Source organism: Sebastes umbrosus, chromosome 12, assembly GCF_015220745.1.
Source record: "Sebastes umbrosus isolate fSebUmb1 chromosome 12, fSebUmb1.pri, whole genome shotgun sequence".
NCBI lineage: Eukaryota > Metazoa > Chordata > Actinopteri > Perciformes > Sebastidae > Sebastes > Sebastes umbrosus.
In genome coordinates this window covers 20267072-20287784 of record NC_051280.1, presented here as the reverse complement: position 1 = coordinate 20287784, position 20713 = coordinate 20267072, and the positions used below count along the sequence as shown (strand labels likewise).

At 39.1% G+C, this 20713-nt stretch overlaps 3 protein-coding genes and 1 long non-coding RNA gene across 5 annotated transcripts; 2 read left to right on the top strand and 2 right to left on the bottom strand.

Moving 5' to 3' along the window:
- Positions 1-2071: 2071 nt before the first annotated feature.
- On the bottom strand, positions 2072-3312 carry LOC119498860 (C-C motif chemokine 5-like). The gene is made up of 4 exons (XM_037787954.1): positions 3126-3312; positions 2627-2735; positions 2454-2528; positions 2072-2356 (listed from the first exon to the last, which is right to left on the bottom strand). The coding sequence occupies exons 1-4, from the start codon at positions 3199-3201 to the stop codon at positions 2308-2310; spliced, it is 309 nt and encodes a 102-aa protein (XP_037643882.1). The 5' UTR covers positions 3202-3312; the 3' UTR covers positions 2072-2307.
- Positions 3313-4108: 796 nt separating this feature from the next.
- On the bottom strand, positions 4109-5644 carry LOC119498076. Of its 2 annotated transcripts, XR_005209040.1 has the most exons (4): positions 5434-5644; positions 4732-4873; positions 4455-4625; positions 4109-4339 (listed from the first exon to the last, which is right to left on the bottom strand). It is a non-coding gene; the product is annotated as an uncharacterized LOC119498076 (long non-coding RNA). The 2 variants fall into 2 exon arrangements; XR_005209039.1 differs by lacking the exon at positions 5434-5644 and having other exon boundaries at positions 4732-5107.
- A 4499-nt stretch (positions 5645-10143) lies between these two features.
- LOC119499185 (C-C motif chemokine 20-like) lies at positions 10144-11046 on the top strand. Its single transcript, XM_037788436.1, has 4 exons — positions 10144-10311; positions 10485-10590; positions 10684-10764; positions 10888-11046. The coding sequence occupies exons 1-4, from the start codon at positions 10248-10250 to the stop codon at positions 10892-10894; spliced, it is 258 nt and encodes an 85-aa protein (XP_037644364.1). The 5' UTR covers positions 10144-10247; the 3' UTR covers positions 10895-11046.
- A 441-nt stretch (positions 11047-11487) lies between these two features.
- Positions 11488-19994, top strand: capn10 (calpain 10). The gene is made up of 13 exons (XM_037788476.1): positions 11488-11822; positions 12869-13125; positions 13882-14013; positions 14213-14409; positions 14540-14763; positions 14850-14991; positions 15346-15512; positions 15608-15864; positions 15941-16143; positions 17215-17470; positions 17729-17922; positions 18046-18091; positions 19093-19994. The coding sequence occupies exons 2-13, from the start codon at positions 12979-12981 to the stop codon at positions 19120-19122; spliced, it is 1995 nt and encodes a 664-aa protein (XP_037644404.1). The 5' UTR covers positions 11488-11822; positions 12869-12978; the 3' UTR covers positions 19123-19994.
- Positions 19995-20713: the final 719 nt, after the last annotated feature.

The window sequence follows — 20713 nt, the reverse complement described above, 5'->3', positions numbered from 1 at the left end:
GGAGATGCAGCTAAAAGTCCACATCATTGTGTGATCCAGTACTGAACATTATCATATTGCGTGATGAAACATTTTCACTCACAAATAGCCCTGAAACAGCAAAACTTTATAAAAGTGTTGCTGAGGCCTCATTTGACAGCACTTCTTCTTTGAAGTGATTCTACTGCCATCTAGTGTCCAAAAAGTTATTTTACATGACTTTATGTACAAGGGTTAGGGTGATGTGGAAATGACATGATGTAGTTTACAGGTCATTATTCATTTTAACTTATCCTGGATCTACAATGATTTTTTCTTTGATTTAAAAATGCATTCATGCTTTTTATCACCTCTTTTGTAACAGCTGAGCACTTTGTAACCCTGGCTTTTGGTTTTGTATATTTAAAGTGCTTTGTCAAGATAAAGTTGCTGGGGAACAGAATCCATTAATCATATTATTATGAATAAGAAATATGAATATGTTTGAAGGTAGACAGAAACTGAATTAAATTATTAAAGAAACAGTGTGTCACATTTTGGGGGATCTATTAGCAGAAATGGAATATAATTTTCATAACTATGTTTTCATTAGTGTATAATCACCTGAAGAATCATTGTGTTTTTGTTAGCTTAGAATGAGCCCTTCATATCCACATAGGGAGCGGGTCCTCTTCACGGATTCCGCCATGTTGCTTCGCCATGTTTCTACAGTAGCCCAGAACGGACAAACCAAACACTGACTCTAGAGAGAGACTTTCACGTTTTTACATTACCCGAAGCCTACCGTAGTTCTCCGACACGCTTGTGAAACTGCGGTAACGTGAGTCGCAGAGTGCAAAAACGTGGTGCCGTCTGACATCCGTTGCTCCTAAAGTAGTGTTATTATGGTAAGGGTGGCCTCTGAGCGAGGTCAACGGCGTTACCACAGTTTTGCAATCGGCGCCTCACGTTACTGCAAAGGGAGGAGTGAGTGGAGGGGTAATCAGTTGGTTGCAATCTGCAACCACAACACTAGATGGCACCAGAGTCCTACACAATGTTCCTTTAATAGACCAAAGATAGTCCCTAAATACTCACTCAGTGTGTTATTTTATTGCTTATTAGACAATTTCATAATAAGGACACCCACATGTTAAGAATTTATTGTTACATCCTGCCTGCAAATTAATTTTTTCTTTAATATCAATTTTCCCCATTCTATTTTAATCATCATTTAATTTTCTAGCAAGGCTCCAAATGCTTATATATTGTTTTTTTTTTTTTTATTTAAATTTAACAAGCTGAACTTCACTGCACAACTTGTCTATATAAACACTTAACCTATTAATCAACAGCATCCTGACAGACGGTTTCAATAGGAGGACAATTAATGTGTCTGCTTCCTGTCTCGTCTGCAAGTAGGACGCTGCCTTTTCATATAATCTCATGTTGCACAGCAACAAATACGTCATGGACTATGGGACTATGTGTTTAAATAATGCACAAAACAATTTATGATGTAATAATGCAAAAAAAATTGCAACACCTTTGATTGAATGTTTATTTAAATGAGTATCATAAAGCTTTAAAACTAAGGGGACATTTAGAGAATAATCTTGGTTCAAGAAGTCGAGCTTGTCTGGCCTTTTAAAGGTATTTGAATTGTTTTTCAAGAGTTGATAGTTCCTTTGTTAAAGGACTTTGTTTACAACCGTAGGAATCCCTTCAGAAAATCATTACACCTATTGATTAAACTTCATTACACTTCATTACAGCTGATGTCAGCGTTTGTGTCAACATGGAAATACCTGTTCTGCTTCGTGCTTCAAATAAACAGCTCTCACGACTTCCTCATGCTGATGTCACAGGACTTTCACCTCATTGTGTTTAAACATTTACCACGTTTTGATTACAGGACAAAAAACTTCCAGAGCTGGAATTTCTCACTGTGACTAAATAAACAATGAGAGATAAGAGCTGGTATGCTGTCAGGGAAGTGTAAAGTTATTGTTATTTCAGTGCTGTGTAAAGTTTACACACACAGGCGAGTGTTTCATTAAGACACCTGTCACAACTTATTATTTTTTTTAACAAGACTTTAATGAGTTTATATTACAACATGTACAAATATAACATTTTATAAAAACAATGAATATAAAAATAATATTATATAATGCATTTACAGCTGAGCTGATGCTTGTATTGTGTAATAGCACTTTAAAAAAATGATTATCAGCAGTTTTGTTGAACCAGCTTCAAACAGGAGTTCATTGAAACATCATCGGTAACTGGATAACAGGCAGAAAGCAGTTTGGGCTCCACCGTCTCTCTTCAAATAGCAGAATAACTCTATTTCTGCACCTGTGACGTCTTGATGTGAACCAATTGTGCTTTATTCCTGCAATGAGAATTGATTTTTTTTATTATTTTAGCCATACTCTTGTGCAAATACATTTCAAAGCTTACAGAACGATGCTGTTTCTTAGTTATCTTACCTTAAAAGGTTGATGTACACCATCACCCAGTTGTGAGCAGGATTGGTGCATGCTCTACCCCTCGGTGTGTGGAAACTAAAAGGAAAGAAACAAAATGAATATTTGTATACTTATGATGAACATTATGTCTCATGTGTTATTTATTCTCTGGTTGAGAAGGAGGAGATACTCACATGATGGCAGGGATGTGACACAGCTGTGTGACATCCTGGACCGAGTACCCCTTGATTTTAGCAAATGGTATTTTGCCTGTCATGTAACTTCGACAGCATCCGTGATACGCTGTGAAACAAGAGAAGAGATGATTAGATGCTGGAAAAGTTAAGAGAAATTAGTCTATTATTGTGAGGATGAAACTAAATAACAAACCAAATTTAAAAACAAAACAAAATTTGAAACAACATTGCTTTTTTTCGTGTAGTTATTTGTTTTTTTGGATTGTTGTCTACTGATTGGTGAGTTTTTCTGCTTATTTTGTATTATTTTTTTTGTATTTTTAAATTACTTTAGCTTAATTTTCTTTTCTTTTTGTCCTTATATTGAGGGGAGGTCCGTTGTATAAGCCTGTGGCTTCTTGACCTCTCCTGTAACATTTCTTATTATTTTTTTATCTGGATTTTAAGAAGTTGTATGTCTGTGCAAATAAATAAACATAAACAAAACAGTACATACCCGTAGCTGCGTTTGTGGCCAGCAGACAAGCGGCGAGGACCGTGATAACCATCACTGCAGCTCTGATTGACACCATGTCTTCCTCTGTGTTGTGCAGCAGTGACTCTGAGCTGAGCTGTTGTCTCTCTCGTCTGTCCTCAGGTGGAGTTGTTGAGAGGTTGTGGTGACTGAGCTGTTGATCACAGCCGCCTTTTATATTCCTCAGAGGAGCAGGAAACTTCCACTAATGAGATCTGCACACAGCAAGTATTACACCACCACAGAAATTCCCCTCACCTTCCCCTACACTGTTAAGAATTTCCCAGTAAAATAACAGTAAAGAGCTGGAAGCAGGGTTGCCATTATTCTACTGTAAAATTAACATTATTATACTGTCGCTGAAATTTACAGCTTTGTACTGTTAATGAAAAATACAGTATATACAGGTTTTTTGATTAATTTCACAGTATTTTATAGTTAATTTACTGTTTAAAGATACATTATATAGCTGTTTTTCCCCTTTCTTTTACATTATCTTACTGATTTGTTTTAATGCACTATTTAGGTTGTATTTTTTACATACATTTTAATAAACATTATTTTTTGCCTATATGAATAGACTTAGCAGGTTACAGACAAAGGAATAGTCACACTAAATACAATTAATGGCACTTGTTAAGAAAAAGGCTATAATTAAGGCTATGATGCCCAAAATGTCTGTCTCTAGCTGGCTACAAGCACAGAATGCAAACCATAACAACATGTGAGTGAAGAACAGAGCTAATTCACTGCTTTTACAATCATGTACAATGTGTGAGAAAAGAAAATCTGCAGCTTATCTTATTGCACTTTACTTTTTATTTTCATATGAAGTTCAACACAGTGCCAACAAAAACCTGACACAGATAACAAACCAAATTTCAGAAGAAATAGCATTTCTGAAGACATCTGTCAATCTTACTAACCTTACTTTGTGGAACAGTTACAGACAGTTGAGCTATATCATAGAGTTAAAACAAAACTTTCAAATAATATTTTGCCTTATATCATAATGAGCACCAACACCACCAGACATGTGACATCATGTCCAAGTATGAATATTCAGTCTCTAACAAGGCACATGGATAAGTGTGGAAGTCCAAGTATTGGGCGATGGTCGGGGAGTGAGTTAGTGAATGACTTATGGCCCACTCAAAGACACCAGTTCTCTCAATCCAGCCTTGGTAGCCCGCTGACTGTGTGAGAGAGAGATATATGAGTTCCAACACAACTTTCATTGTAACTTCTCACATACAAAATCAGTGTGTGTACCCCTCATTTCCTCTTATCATGTATGTAATGTAAACTCACCATTTTAAATGAAGTCCCACTCAAGTCCATGAGTCCCATCAGCAGAGTGGATACATGTGGATATACGGTTGTAGTCTTGTCTTGTAGCTCGTGAATTTGCCAGTTTTCTTTGAGAAGACTTTGCCCTGTCCATCCTTGGTGCCTCTCTCAGGGTTTATTCCTACGGTGCACCTGAAAAATGATAGTGTTTCTTCAGGTACTGTGTAAAAATCAAGTTGTGTGAATCACTTAGATTAATGCCACAATAAAAATACAGGTTTTACTGAAAGTATCTAACCTTGAGATTAATTTGAGCGTGCAGGTGTAGAAGGTGGAAAATAATGCAGCAAGCCCCATCAAGAAGGTGGGCTGGATCCCCTCACATATGAAGTGGCCCTCAAGGCTGACCATCCAGCGCCAATAGCTTCCTGCTGTTTCACCTGAAACTTAGAAAGAATTTTCCTCAGTCAACTTCATGGATTTTTAGTCAATGTTTGAAATGAATTGTGTTGAGTGGTGTGCATTACTGGTTGAGAAACCGTTTTTTGATCAATTATGAATATTCTGACCATCTGATCTATAGAACATGTGGTTTTCAGATATCATTCAAAAACACTAGTTAGCTAGTAAATAACCTTGCCTTCAATTTTGTATCTGCTCTGCTGAATTACCACCCAATAACCAACATGCACTGAAGTCTTAATGTTACTTTAAATGTTGAAGGGACTTCCATAGACTGTAAAATGTATACACCATCGTTATGCATGAATTCACTGGCAAAATACATGTGTCAGCACATTAACTTAGATATTAACTTGAATACATAAATATTAAAATGAGCTCCTTGTGTTGTCCGATTAATGTGCAATCATCTGTGAAATTCTAGCTAGCTGTTGAATCCCTCTATCATGACATGCACATATTCTGTAATGCAAACTAACTGGAAACATCACTGATAACCTTTGCACAGATTTATTAATTAAATAAAATTACTACTTACCAAATAATCAGTAAGATGGGAATGGATGAAGAAAAGAACGGATCCAGCCTCACATGTGCAGATCAGGTGAAATTGCTCTTCCCAGAATTCAAAAAATACTGCATCAAACTGTTACTGATGATACTTTAGACAGTTGATCAGCAGTAAAGTGCTGTTTTTTAAGAATACATTATAGTTCAGTTAAAAAACGGCCTATGAGCATAATTTAACAGATTTTCTTTTGTATTAACAGTAAAGCACTGTTTTTAGCAATAACAGGTGTTGAAATTCTGCTGTAAATTCACAGCAATTGTTTACAGTGATATGTGAAAAAAAGGGGAAGGTTTGGGGAGGGAAATATATCACACACACACATTTATTATGTACATATATATATATATATATATATATATATACAGATCATATCAATTTGGAAAAACTACATAGAAATCGTAGAAACTTTGTTCTTCTTTAAAGGTCAAGTTGCAGAATAAAAATAAAAATAACCAATATCATCATTCAGTATCATTTCTGGGATTTTACCGTCAAGATGAATGAATTAATGTCACTGAATTACGATTTAGCACAATTACACGATGGATATGAATAGAACAGGCACCCAGTGTATCACTGACAGTAACATGTTGACAAAATGTAAAAAATAATTGAACATCTAATTACAAACGACTTAAACAGACAGAAACTGTGATTGTTGGGTGTTCCCTTCACCACACCTGGATATAACAAAGAGTCCTGTAGAGTCAGTGCGACATTGGAAGTTACGCAGGTGTGGTTCCTCACTGTGCACGTAGTTCTGTTAAAGGCTGAATATATTTAATCAAAGCAAAGAATTTGACATTTGAAATTTAGAGAGGATGAAGTTTCACTGAAGACCTCGTTGTGCACTGTGTGGGCCCCTATAAGTAGGTTGCTTTGAGGTTCTTTTCTAGGTCAGAGGAACACTTACTATATACTCAAGAACCGTGCATCAAAGGAAATAAGTGCATGCATGGGGTGCGCTGAAATAGGTCACGAAACGCGTAACTTTTGTCCAATTGTGCATTACAAACTTTCCAACAAAACCACACTATGTTTGAAACACATAAGTCACCGCTGATTTCCTGCAGAGTGCATTGTCACGGCATCATAACTCAACTTAATTATTGTCTCGGATTTACATTAGCAATGTGACAAATCTTAAAACAATACTCACATAAAAGAGTTATTGGTGTAATATTCCCCCTGTTCAGACTAGACGTGAAGTGAACTCTTTCCAGTGCACCTCAAATGTAAGTAACGGGGGACAAAATCCACAATTCAGTTAGTATGAAGCATCGACAGTCTGAGTTAGTCAAATAAAGTGGGTATCTTTTAAAGGTACTTTTTTTTCCTAGAAATAAAAGCTCTTTTAATGTACATATGGGCGTATTTCTTTAAAACAGACTTTAAAAAGTAAAAAACCTTTACTTTCATGAAAGGGATATTTTAAGAAACCAGGTTTTCGTGAGAACAAGACATCATATGACACCCACTCACAGAGAGAAGAAGGGGTTTAAGAAGACAGCTCAGCTGTGATCTTTCAATAAGCCATGGCTTTTTCACAGCCCACTCCAAACCAGTGAGCTGAGAAAACAAATCTATCACGGGAAATAACCGTTTAAAATTACTGTAAATTCCTTTAGGATGAGGAGTTGATTGAGTAGACATTTTGGCTCGTCATAGCACGTGTGTTACTAACAACATTAACAATTGTTCCAAGCCATGACAGTGTGACAGTGAGGCAGCACGCTCGATACCAGGACCCTGAAACTGAAGCAGCTGAATGGAATTCAGTCATCATTCATGTTACTGAGACATGTCAAAATGATCTTCTGTGAAAAGTAGGCAGGGGGTAGGCAATATATTTTTGGCATCATTTGGGCAAAAATTCCATAATAACCTTTCAGCATATTATAATTCAAGTGTTCTGAGAGAAAACTAGACTTCTGCACCTCCTCATGGCTCTGTTTTCAGGCTTTAGAAAATCTACTTTGGCCAATCACAGGTCTTTTCAGAGAGCTTTCCTTTTGAGCGTTCTTATTGGCTGTGCTCCGGCTAGTGGGCGGTGCTTGGTATTTCCTCAACTGATCTCAACATGGCTGCCGGGTCACAAACGTTCTCATTTTACAGCTAAACAGTACACTACAAGATGTTTCTGAAAACATTTGAGGAGAGAAATAGGCATTACAGTAACAGAATATTGATTCATATTTGATCAGCGCTGCCTAGTTTGACCGTTTGATCGGAGTTCGAGAGGGATTGACAGCTGCACTGAGACGGCAGACTCCAGATCAGCTCTGATTGGTTGTTTTCCTCCGGTCTGTGAAATCTTGCAGATGCCATTAGGAGCACAGGAGGACACAGAGGCACATGATTTTTTTTCAGATTACTTGTCTCATGCAGTATTGTCACAATATAGTGACCATTTTATAAAAATAACTTTTTTAATCTAATTTGCTCCAACTCTACCTACTGCAGCTTTAATAATTGTGTTGCATTCTAATGAAAAATAAACTCCAGTGTTTTGATGAAAAAGGAGATTGTTTTAGTATGTTTGGAGGTTTTATTATACAAAAAATGCTTGATTTGACTCTGACTTGCTTGTCACTTGGTTTTATCTGCATCATCCCATTTTCTTAATTGCATTTCACTGTAATACATACAGATGATTATAAGCAATGGTGATGTGTGATATTAACCGTGGATGCCGATTGACAAATTATAACCAGTATACTAAATCAGTATAAATGATAATTGGATGTAATGACAATAAATAAAATGAAAGCGGTGTGCGGTCATAATTGCAGACTAAATGTCTTTTCTATGTTGCCTCATAATGTTGTCTGTGTGCAGCAAAAAAAAAGGTCAGCAGGATGTTATGTTGTGAGGTCTGGTTTGGGGTTCCTGTCAAACTATTGTTGTATATTTATTGTGCTGAGATCTCTCTTGAAAAACAAATCTCAAGATGTCAATAAGACGCAATAAGATCTCATCACCAGTGCTGCAAGAAGAAGTATTCCGATATTGTACTTGCAGTAAGTAAAAGAAGCAATATCACATCATAAAAATACTCTATTCAAAATGTTACTTAAGTAAAAGTATTTGAAACGTATTATCAGAATATACAGTATAAAACCATCTCAGACCCACGTCAACAGTAGATGTCACATAGAAGTGATGTACAGCATCTGAAAGCTGGGAACCTGAAGATTAATTGGAGTCATAAATCAGAAATTTAAAAAACTAATTCATTAATTAAAATAAATTGTGAAAATTTGTATAAGGACTTAGAACAATATGATAGAAGTATATGATGGTCATCCCCATGCTCTATTATGTCTCTTAAGTAGTTGCAGCAATTTTGGGGTTGATACCATTTGTTACACAGATTTGGTGCTAAATTTAACCATTTTTATCACTCAAGAATTGATAAAAATAAAATCAGTAATCCCTCCAAAATACCACATTAAGAGACCAAGACCTTGAGGAACACCATAGAAAAAAACATGCTGGGATTTGGTATCAAAAACTTTTGACATTTGGAGATTTCTGCAGGAATTGCATTTTTCAACGATTGGATGGCAAGCACTTCTGTTCTGGAAACTGCCCAGAAACCCCCTTATGTCAGTATACCAAGGAAAGTCATTCATCCTCTGAATGCTCTAGGTCTGTAGTTGTTTGCTGTAAAGTTTAATGAGGCTGTGATTATCCTAAAGGTCACCACAGGTCATTTTATACAGTGAGGTCAAGTTTAAAAAAATGTCTCACTACAATGAAATGGCTCCTATGGGGACTAATATCATCACACATGAATACAATTGGGCTCATTGGATCCACAAGAGTCTCAGCTTTACAGTGATACACAATTTATGTAATTCAAAGACTGTTTAGGGACCCCAGTATGCAGAAATGTTCAAATACACCTTTATTAAAATAGGAGAAAATAACACATTTAAAAAAAACAAACTGCATGTGATTATCATAAAGTGGGCATATCTGTAAAGGGGAGACTCGTGGGAGACACTTTATCCTCCTTCCTGACAGATTAACATGACTTCACTCTATAGCTCTAAAACTGAACCTGCTTCAGCCTCTGAAAGACATTAAAGTCGGTTTGGATTGTCAACAAAACAGCTCCTGTCAGTGTTAAATTATTGTTATAGCAAATATTAACCACTTTATATACAGTTGGGTTTAATTTATGAAAACATGTCATATTGTATGAACTGATCACATGTCTTGTGTGTGAAATTTGAACCTGTTAAGTAAATAACTACACCTCTCAAATAGATGTAATGGAGTAAAAAAAGTACAATATCTCCCTCTGAAATGTAGTGGAGTAGAAACATAAAGTAGCATAAAATTAAGGTAATCAAATACAAATATACCTCAAATTTGTATTGAAGTACAGCACTTAGGTAAATGACTACATAGTTACATCACCTCTCTTATAAAATAATGGCATTTGAAATGTGTCTAATAATGTTTACAAGGTATGAACACCATTTACTGTTATGTAACTTTTTCTGGTATCTAAAATAGAAAACTTCCCACGTATCTCATGTATCAATTGAGTCTGTCTATTGACCTAGAGACACGGGGAAATTTTACCAGTGTTGTGGGTAAAAGTACGCTTTGCCCGCATACTTCCCACTTGACCCGATTACAACACTGGTATTTCCAGCTTGACAGAGTATTTAAACTGCACTGCCAAAGACTAACTTCATCGGTTCATCTCAGCTGAGAATCCAGATCAGAACAAACTGTTTCACTGCTGAAGAGAAGCTGTGTGAAGGATGGCAAAGCTCGCTGTGTGTGTCTCCATTCTACTGGTGGTGCTGGTGGCGCTGAGTGACAGCAGTAAGTATGACTTCAGCAGTTATTTACTGCACATAATATGCATTTCACTAATATTATGAGTTGTTACCTGTATTTCTTTGGATTATGTGCTGTTTTCTCATTAAAGTGCCTCCTTTAATATGTTACTTTGCCTCTTTTTTTACTGACATATTTGTAATATCTCTTCTTTAAAGGTCCCATTTGCTGCACAGAGTACCAAGACACTCCAATTCCAGTGAAATTTATGAAACACTACAGAATGCAGGAGGTCACAGCTAACTGCAACATCAAGGCAGTAATGTAAGAAATGATAATCAGTGCATCACAAGAAACACACAGTATGGCTCTGCCATTAGCAGCAATGGCTTAACTTCTTCCTTTGTCTTAAAACAGTATCAAGACAAAGAAAAACCGACTCTTCTGCGCTGATCCGGAAAGAAAATGGGTGAAAATTGCCATGCAGTCTATCCCAGAGTAAGTTCATTTCTCTATTTAACTAATCTCTGCGCTAAAACACAGAGTACGCATCAATATTGAGTCAAAAGAACAATCTTATGTGAATCAATTTAATGTTTTCCTTTTTGTCTCTCTAAATAGAAAATAGTGAGCAGCCTCTTCACTAACGAAGACCACCTGAGGAAATCAAAACTGACTCTCCGACACACAAGATGAATTTAATGTATTATTTCAAAGTCAATTCATCTACTATTTTTGTACTACTCTAAAGGCAATAAATTGAATATTTTTTTAAAATAATTTGCTGTTTCTGTGTTTATCTATTTAAGTACCTGGATCTGATGGTTTTTTAAAATAGAAATTATGAAAAGTACCACATTGCAATATTTCGGTATTGCCATGCCACAAAATGTTCCTGAAGTAAACAAGCATTAGCAGTAAAGTGTACTCAATGATTCAAAGTAAATGTACTTTTTTGATCAGCAAGTTGTAAATGTAAACATTTCCAATGAGTCCTGGTTTATTTCCTGCTGCAGTGTCTGTGAATGACAACAGCTGACAGGAAGTAGACATGGACCCAAGCTGTTGCCTGGCAACGTTATTTATGATTTGCTGTAGACAAGAAAGAAAGAAAGAAAGAAAGAAAGAAAGAAAGAAAGAAAGAAAGACTTTGACTTTTGATGTCCTTTAATTAAAAGAAGGAATGATGGGAGGAAAAGTAGGAAGTAATTTCCGGTAGCACCAGTAGGGGGCGGAAGTGGTCATCACAGGAAGGATTCACTTTATGAATGAACTGCTGGATGTCCAACCGGAACACACTTTACAACAGACTATATTCACATGATATGCCTGGTTTGGATATAACTGTCAATCATAACGGAGTCTGTGATGCTTTCGGATTAAAAACCTCACTGTAAATGTGGTTTATATGGTTGTGAAACCATGATAAGATGAAGCGATACGGAGATGCTAACTGTGTTAACCTTCATCTGTGGCATTACGAGCTAGCTGAGGCTAACTGTGTTGTTATGAAGAATGAGATCTAGGAGGGGAAAGATGCTTAAAAGAGGAGAAAGGTAAGACACACAATAACCTGCTGTGTTTCTAACATTACAGTGTAGTTTCTTAGTATTCATACAGCTTTCCTTTATACAGTATGTCCCTGTTATTGTGGGTAACAAGTTAAGATATGATGCTTAACACTTAAGCCAGCTAAGTATGTTTTATAACCTATAAGCAGGGGATGAAATTAGTACCTGCCACCTGACAAATAGCATGTTGGCTGTGGCAGGTGAAAATGTCAGGTCACCTGCCACCATGGCAGACAGGTTTTCCTTATATTAAGAAATTCTAAAACCTAAATTAAATATATGGTAAGACTTCATTTTACAGGTCCACAAATTGCATAGTAGTTAGGTAATAATCAGCAAGTCACCTATGTGAAATCTCTTTGGAATTACTGCCAAGTTACCCCAATATTTAACTCAAAATTGATCAAAAATTACTTTATTATAAACATTATTTAATAATTACCTTCCGCTATTTCTCAATAGCTGGTAATTTATTTAGTTAATTGTTTTACTTTATTTCCATGTCTGCTGGTAAATAGATAATAATTAGCAAATTAGCATAAAATTTCTTTAAAAACTCCCTGAATATAGTCACAGATAAATAGGCTTTTAAACTACCATCTACAGCAAGGTGCAGCTTTCTGTATGATCTTTACACTTAACCACAAATATACAAAATCTCCTGAATATGTAATGCAACTATTGTATGTACTAAGTAAGTTTTACCCCTATAAGACACTTTTATCTACATGAATACAGTGGTGTCACAATGTATCTTATTATATTATATTCATATTTGTGGACCTATGAGGGAAGGTGAACTGATATTGTTTGATTTGATATGTTACTGTCAGGAATACACATAACACACTAGTCCACATCTTCACAAAACAATGAAGAAAAGGAAAAAAAACACTATATAGTCACAGATAAATAGGCTTTTAAACTACCTACATCTACAGCAAGGTGCAGCTTTCTGTATGATCTTTACACTCAACCATAAATATACAAAATCTCCTGAATATATAATGCAACTATTGTTTTGTTTAAAGGTGTAACACAAGTGTGAAATGTACATGGAGGCCGTGAGGATGGTCGGAGCTGGCTGAGGTTCACCCACTGACCCAGAAGGTTTGATCCAGGTTGAAAAGAAGCAGGAGCCATGAAAGAAGCGGGCAGGGCAGAGTGTGGAGGCCAGGAGGATCTGTTTGAGGACCTGGACTTCCCCACTGATGACTCCTCCCTGTTCTCTGACAGCTCCACGCCCATCACGAGGTTGCAGGGAGGCATCACCTGGCTACGTCCACAGGTAATAGCCAGTGCCAAGAGGAAATGGGAAATGCTGACGTGTATTCCTCGGTGTGTTTGTTTCGTCATTGTTTGAATGTTGTGTCACCTGTCACAGGTGTGACATCTGTTCAATAAAAGCAGGATTTCCCATATCAGGTGGTTGATTTGATTATGAAAGAGTGCTCAGAGGTAGGGTTACACAATGAATTGGAATTTAATCAAAATCGCCACATGGCCTACCGCAATTTTCAAATCCCAGGAGGTGCAATATTTGCTAAGGACAAGATTTGTCAAAATACCATTTTAAATTAAATATTGTTGTGCTGCAGAGATGTCCTGGCCTACGCATCATATTCTACAAACTTAAGAAAACATCTTTGTTTGGTGCGAATCATTTTTTCAATGAAAATGAGAATAATGGTGTAAAAATTCTCATTCCCTCTGATATCACAAATCATATCACGATTGCAATATCAGTCAAAACAATCGCAATTAGATATTTTTTCTAAATCGTTCAGCCCTACTTACAGGTTTAAAGGTGTACAGTATTTCACAAAAAGTAAACAGGTGTAATTAAAGACAAAATCGAATATTTTTTAGTATGTTTTTCTGTTTCTGTGTCTGTCATCTTGCAACCCGACAAAATGATGGTGTGACAAACCTGGCCTGACCTCCATGTAAACAACTACTGTTTAATTTTTTTCAAAACCCAAATCCCAGGGATATTGCAAGAAAGTCAGTGTGCCTCAATTTATATTTTATTTCACACCTCCAGGAGATCTGCCAGTCGCCAGCTCTCTTCCCTGACAACATCAACCTGGGTCATGCAAAACAAGGCTTATTAGGAGACTGTTGGTTTCTCTGTGCCTGCACCTTCCTGCTCAAGAACAAACATCTACTGAACAAGGTACAGCAACAACTGTATTATCATTTAGATTTGAATAGATTTTTATGATCTTCAGCTCTGGCTTGTTCAAAAATCTGGAGAAGTGAATTATGGGCAGTAGAGTGGTTAGACTAAGTTGCAGTGAATATGTGTGCCATGAGCATTTTATCTACTGTGTGTCCTAGACTGCTGTGTTGATTTAGTTTGTGATTTTCTGTAGGTGTTGCCTACGGACCAGCCCCAGTGGGATGACAGCAGGTACAGGGGCTCCTTTCAGTTTTGTTTTTGGCAGCAGGGACGCTGGACAGAGGTGACCATCGACGACCGCCTGCCCTGCATCAATTCCACTCTCTGCTTCTCACGCTGCCACTCCCCCACTGCCTTTTGGGTAGCCCTGTTAGAGAAGGCCTATGCCAAGTAAGTAAACCGTGGAATTTCTCACAGTTTAACCTACTATGAACAACACAATGAACCTTGTAATGCATTCCCAACCGCATGTTTAGTGAAGTTTGGAAATCCCATTTCCTGTCCCTTCCATCCTCTTCAGGCTTCATGGCTCATATGAGCGACTGTGGGCAGGGCAGGTGTCCGAGGCCCTAGTGGATTTGAGCGGGGGCCTGGCGGAGCGCTGGAGCTTGGGGGAGTCGGAGGAGGAGCAGAGACCAGAACAGGACAGTGACCAGGTCAGGAGGAGAAGGCTGGACCTGAACCTTCTGTATCCAGTGAAAGACGAGTGTGCGGTCAGCTGCTCCACTCACAGCAGCCCCGGAGGTCAGAAAGTCACAAGTGTTTTCTTGCAGATACGAGTGATTTTGATCTTGTGTCACATCACCTGATGACCTCGACGTCTGTTGTAGGTGCCAGTGAGCTTGGTCAGTACCACGCGCTGACTGTCATGGAGTGGGTGGATGTGAAGACGGTGTCAGGGAGCAAAGTGCTGCTGCTCAGGATCAGAAACCCCTGGGGAAGATGCTGCTGGGGAGGGACCTGGATAGGGAGGTAGGCATGTGTGTCTGCTTATGTGTGTCATAGTTGAGATTAAGAGATGAGTCTTCAGATTGCAGTCGTTGCCATGGATATGACCAATGCGTTGACAGTGTAATTTTATCTCAAATGTTATTATGAATGGAATTCTTAATGTCAGTCTGCACTCAGGGTGGGCTCTCTGGACAGACAGAAAAGTCCAGAGAAAGTGCACTAAAGCACCTTGCAGACTTGATTTACTGTGTATTTGGACAGCCTTTCAGGCTTTCACATGTACGCATCTCTAAAATCCACAAGTCTGCAAGTGCTGGGAAGACATTTGGATTCAGCCCCAGCCAGCATTCACTCAGTCTGCCTCTTTGTCTGCAGTGGCGAGGGTTGGCGTTCTGTCGACCCTGTTTCTGCTTTGGACCTACAAGCCAGGGTGGCCGAGGGCGAGTTCTGGTTGGATGAGACCGAATTCTTGTCCCAGTTTGATGATGTCACAGTGGGCTACCCCATCAGTGATGAGGGGCATCTAAAGAGCATCTATACTGGTAATTCCCTTATTTTGCTAAAAAAAAAAACAACCTCACTGTCTGTGACCTCCTTGGAGCTCCTTTTTAACCTTTACAGCTCTCCTCTCCGACAGGAAATCTGCTGACACACAACCATCAGCTGGCTGGCCGGTGGACGAACGGGCACTCCGCTGGTGGGAGCCGGAACAGCAGCAGCTACGGCAGCAACCCAAAGTTTTGGCTCAAAGTGTGTGAGAGAGGAGAGGTGCTGGTGTCCCTGCTGCAGCATAGAAAATGGAGAAACACGGAGAAATACGCACAAACGCCACTCGAGGATAGCAAGAACACAACGCACCAGCACTACCAGGCTATCGCTCTACACATGTGGAAGGTTTGTGCCCTCACTTATAGGAAAAACAAAATGTTTGTGTCTTTGCATCATGTCACTCGCGTTTTTCTGTCACTAGGTGGAGAAAAGGCGTTTTAACCTAAGCCGAATGTTGAACAAACCTCCTTGTGCTTCTACTCACTGCCACGCCTACGAGAGAGAGGTGATTCTCCGTGGGCAGCTGGAGCCTGGATACTACCTGCTGATCCCCAGCACCTACCAGCCAGGAGCAGAGGCCCGCTTCCTCATCAGGGCCTTTTCCTCCTCTTCCACGTCCCTCAGGTAAGGACCAGTTAACAGATTGGAAAAAGTCAACAAGATCATCTTATCTATGTAAACATTACTGGAAATATGCAGCGCTTCCACGTTATGTTTCTTTTTTTATAATGAAGTTTGAACTTAGAGATCCAAGAGGTTTCATTCCATCTTCAAAAAGTTCAAGAGATATGTGTGAATGTTATTTTCTAAGCTGTCATGGAAGAATGTAACGGAATGTAATTGGTGCGCAAAAATTCTTAATTAATTCTCTCAAATCAGTAAAATCGAATGCACAAATGAACAAAACATGATGTTAAACAGGTTACATTTAAAGGTAAAGTCAGTAAGCTTGAGAAACACAGTACATAATCTCGAGTACACTACATTTTAAAAACTCTTTTCCAACTCTTTTCCAATGAAAGTAGCTAGCAGCACTAGCTCCAAAAGTCCCTAAATCTAGATAGAAAGTCACCATGTAATGAGAATTTCAACTAATATATAAAAAGAAAATGTATTTGAACAACACTATCAACCTTAGCTTGAACACATTTTTAATAGGTGTAAAAATATAACACGTCTCCTTCCAAAATCAAGGCAAAACTGCATTAGTTATTCTGCCCATTCTACAATGTTGTGTTATATTTTAAGATCCCTTTAACGTACGTTATCAACAATATTGTTTATTGCCATGTTCAATAAATTTGTGCACATGTTCATTTGAGATCACGATTTATGATTGACTAGTGCAGTGCCCGTTCAAAACGTGCCTGTTCGGAACGGTCCGATTGCTGCTTGTAGATCTCCGGTCTCTCTTTCTTAATCTGTTCTTGAATGTACTATAGTGAGCGATGCTATACCAAGCATGCCGTTCAGTGGTGTAACAGTTCATAGAGATCCCCTCTCAATACTCTACACAGTGTGTACATAAAGCACTACTAATAAAGCAAGTCAATTGTGACATCTGCTGGTCAGTTTGTTACCCCACACATTTCTTTTTCAAAAGATGGATTTTCCTACTTCCATATTTCGCCATGTAAAGTGCTGCGAATTAATTAAGTTATGTTGTACAATATACAATGTTGGTGTCCTCCCCAGTGCCCTGAAAAGCCCAGCACCTTCACTGCCGCTGACAACAGATGGAGAGTGGGAGACCAGTTCCTTCAGGGGCTCGTGGGTGGAGGGAAGGACGGCCGGAGGAAGCAGGAACTTCCTGTCTCACTTGCAGAACCCCCGCTTCCCTTTTATAGTGTGTGATGCGTCAGCAGAGACATCAGCAGTTAATGTCAGGATTACCCTGCACCAGAGCCGCCCTGACACTGACCTGCACCCAATTGGCTTCCACATCTATAAGGTCAGTCAAACATGAAGGGAGAACACCAGTGTGTCACTTAGAGTTACAGGTCATTCACCTCTGTGTACATTCCCCTCAGACATTCACAACCTGATAATATTAATAATAAAGATATCTTAAATTATGTTGACTTTGTGAACACTGCCACTGCTGTAAAGGAAAAAGTATTAAAAATATTCTTAATATACTTTATATCATAATAAAAAAGCTAATGTGATTCTACAGTATCTGAGCATTTGATCTTCACTTTGTATCCAGGTCCCAGAAGGGGATTCTGAGCAGACATTGCCCAGGGACGAGGATCCTGTGGCCAGCTGTGTCCCTCACTGCTACACCCAGGACGTCAGTCTGGCCTGCTGTCTTTCTCCTGGAGCTTACACCATAGTGCCGTCCACTTATCAGCCTGACTGCTCAGCAATCTTCACCCTAAGCCTGGCTCTCAGAATACACAGGTTGGCTCTCTTCCTTTGTCTTAATCTTGTAATCAGAACAGGATTGCACAACTAATAGCAGTAGCTTCAGGTATTATTATAATATCATTGTCAGAAATAATATAAGGTGTGTGTCTCTTTCAGGAAAGTGGTGAAAAGCCAGGAGAGGCTCGGGAGAGCCATTCAGGAGGTCAGTTGAGTTTTTGGTGATCCAATATAAATTTTTCAATACTGGGGTTGGATTGACTAGAACGGTATACAACTATACAACTATACAAACAGGGTATTCTTTTTTTTTTTTTAAATCTACGTATCTTATTTACGTATGTATATCTGCCCGACGAAGAGCTCTTATTTGCCCCTCCAGTCTTAAAAATACCTCCTACTTACTTCCCCCACCCCTGTTACACATGGGAACACCAACAAAAAATAAAGAAATAAATATAAAAGAAAAACAAAATAAAAAATAAAATGAAAAGAAAAGAAAAAAACTTAAAAATTGAAAAATAAAGTTGTCAGTTTAATTTGTATAGCCCAATATCATAAATCACAAATTTGCCTCAGGGGGCTTTGCAATCTATAAAGTGAATGTAAAAAAAAAAGAGAGAGAAGGAGGTCAGTTAATTGCGGTAACTTAGTATTATATAGTGCTAAATGTGAAAACTTGGCAACACTAGCTGACGAATTGTATTCATTTCGCCGATGGCACAGCACAGGGCCTTCATCATGGGGAATTACAGAATCTGTAAATCCCCATGATGATATACATCATATACACATAGATGACTAAAGGATGCTGCGCCTTTAACACAGAAATTTCAAAATAAAAGTACACAATCCAATTTTAAACCATTAATCAAGAACAGTCAATCAAAAACAAATTATTAGTGACAGCCCTGGTGTTATGTTACATTGTGGTTAAAGAAACTTCCTTGTTCCTCTCAGGCAGCACATCCTCTCATACTGTTTCACCTCAACAAATCACATGGTTATGTTTTTTTGGAAGGTTGGTGGTAGGATGAGGCAGACGAGGCAGCAGCCTGATAGCTAGTCCTGCCTCCAGGACAATTCAGAGGAAGAAATTCCCTTATACCCACCTTAAACCTACACTTTTAACTCTGTGATTGTGCTCAGAGGATGGCAGCACTGAATAATCGCTCTGTTTTGCTTTTGTCTCTTTCTGGGCGGCAGATCTCTCACATCTCGGTGATGCAGAGCTAGTTCTCTGGGACTGTTGCTGCTCCACTGATGTCGGCTCACCTCCCGGTGCCTCTTGGCCCATGATGAAAGAACCAGTTCTCCCATCACCCTCACCACGGAGGCTGTGTGTGTGTGTGTGCATGTATGTGTACTACCAGTGGCTGAGAAGGCAAGCAGGCAGATTTAGTGGGAATGTGTGTGTCGGGAATCCTGGAAACCCCTTTATCCTGAACCGCTGAGGCTCAGGGCTGATGGGCAGCCACACACTCATCGGCGATTAGGACATCAGAGGTTGTCGGTGGGCTGGGCTGCTAATGAAGTATGACGGGACTGGCTGGTGTAAACAAACAGCCGCCATTGAAGAGGGCCGCCGGTGCTCTTGCTCATTCACTCATTGGTGCGCCTGCCGGCCCGGAACAAAGGGCCCTCTCATGAAGGTCCTCACAGAGGCACAGGGGGCAAGGGGCGAGGGGATGGTCTCCGACAGCAGAGCCAACCAAACCACACCACACCATACCGTGCCATACCATGCCAGAGCTTTCCTCCCATCCCTCACCCCCAGACACTCTGCTACCTTACCTAGCTTTGCATTGTTTGTCTCTGGACACAGAGTTTTCTCAGTCCCATCCCCCCAACAGGCTCACCAGCATCCGGACTAACGCTAAAGTCAGACTGGACCTAAAGAAGCCCACTTTGTTCCCGACTCCATCCTCACCCCGCAGCTCCCCCCTTTGTCCCCCCCCAGACTCGGTCCACAGCTCTGCCTGGACCTGAACAGGGCCACGGTTTTGAAGTTGCCGCAAGAACAGATGACAAGCGGAGGGGATGGGAGGGACGAAACGAGGGATGCGGCAACATCAGAGGAGACCGGTTCATATGAAGAAGCCGCCAGTCCTTTTAGTTGTGTTGAGGCTGCGTATGTGTGGTGGTGTGTGCCTGCCCTGCTCGTAGCCATGTCGAAGTCACAGGGTTTCTGATTAATAATTGGAGCCAGTGTTAACAGAGACTTTTTACAAAGCTATAATTAACCGAATAGAGTGGTACTGTGCTGTGTATATATTATGTTTGGGAGTGAGATGGGATGAATACAATGATAAAACATAACTTGGTGCTGATGTGTTGGATTTATATATTTGCATCATGCATTTTTATGATGAGTATAAATCATGGGTATAAATGAATGAATTTGATCAAAAGCCAAGGAAAGCTATACAGTGCATGTGTCACCCTCACGTTCATCACCACGACCAACACACACTGCGTGCGCCATGTGTGGTGGTGTGTGTCTGCCCTACTCGTAGCCATGTCGAAGTCACAGGGGTTTCTGATTAATAATTGGAGCCAGTGTTAACAGAGACTTTTTACAAAGCTGTAATTGATTGAATAGAGTGGTACTGTGATGTGTATTTATTATGTTTGGGAGTGAGATGGGATGAATAAAATGTTAAACTTGGTGCTGATGTGTCCCATATTTCATTAGTTGTAGACAACTTTCAACGACGTCGGTTTTACTCTTGATTGATCCTTTTCATTGATCAGCTCATTTCAAAAAACATGTAATTCTGTAGAGAAAATAGTGAAAACAGGTGAGTTGATCATTTTATAGGCCTTT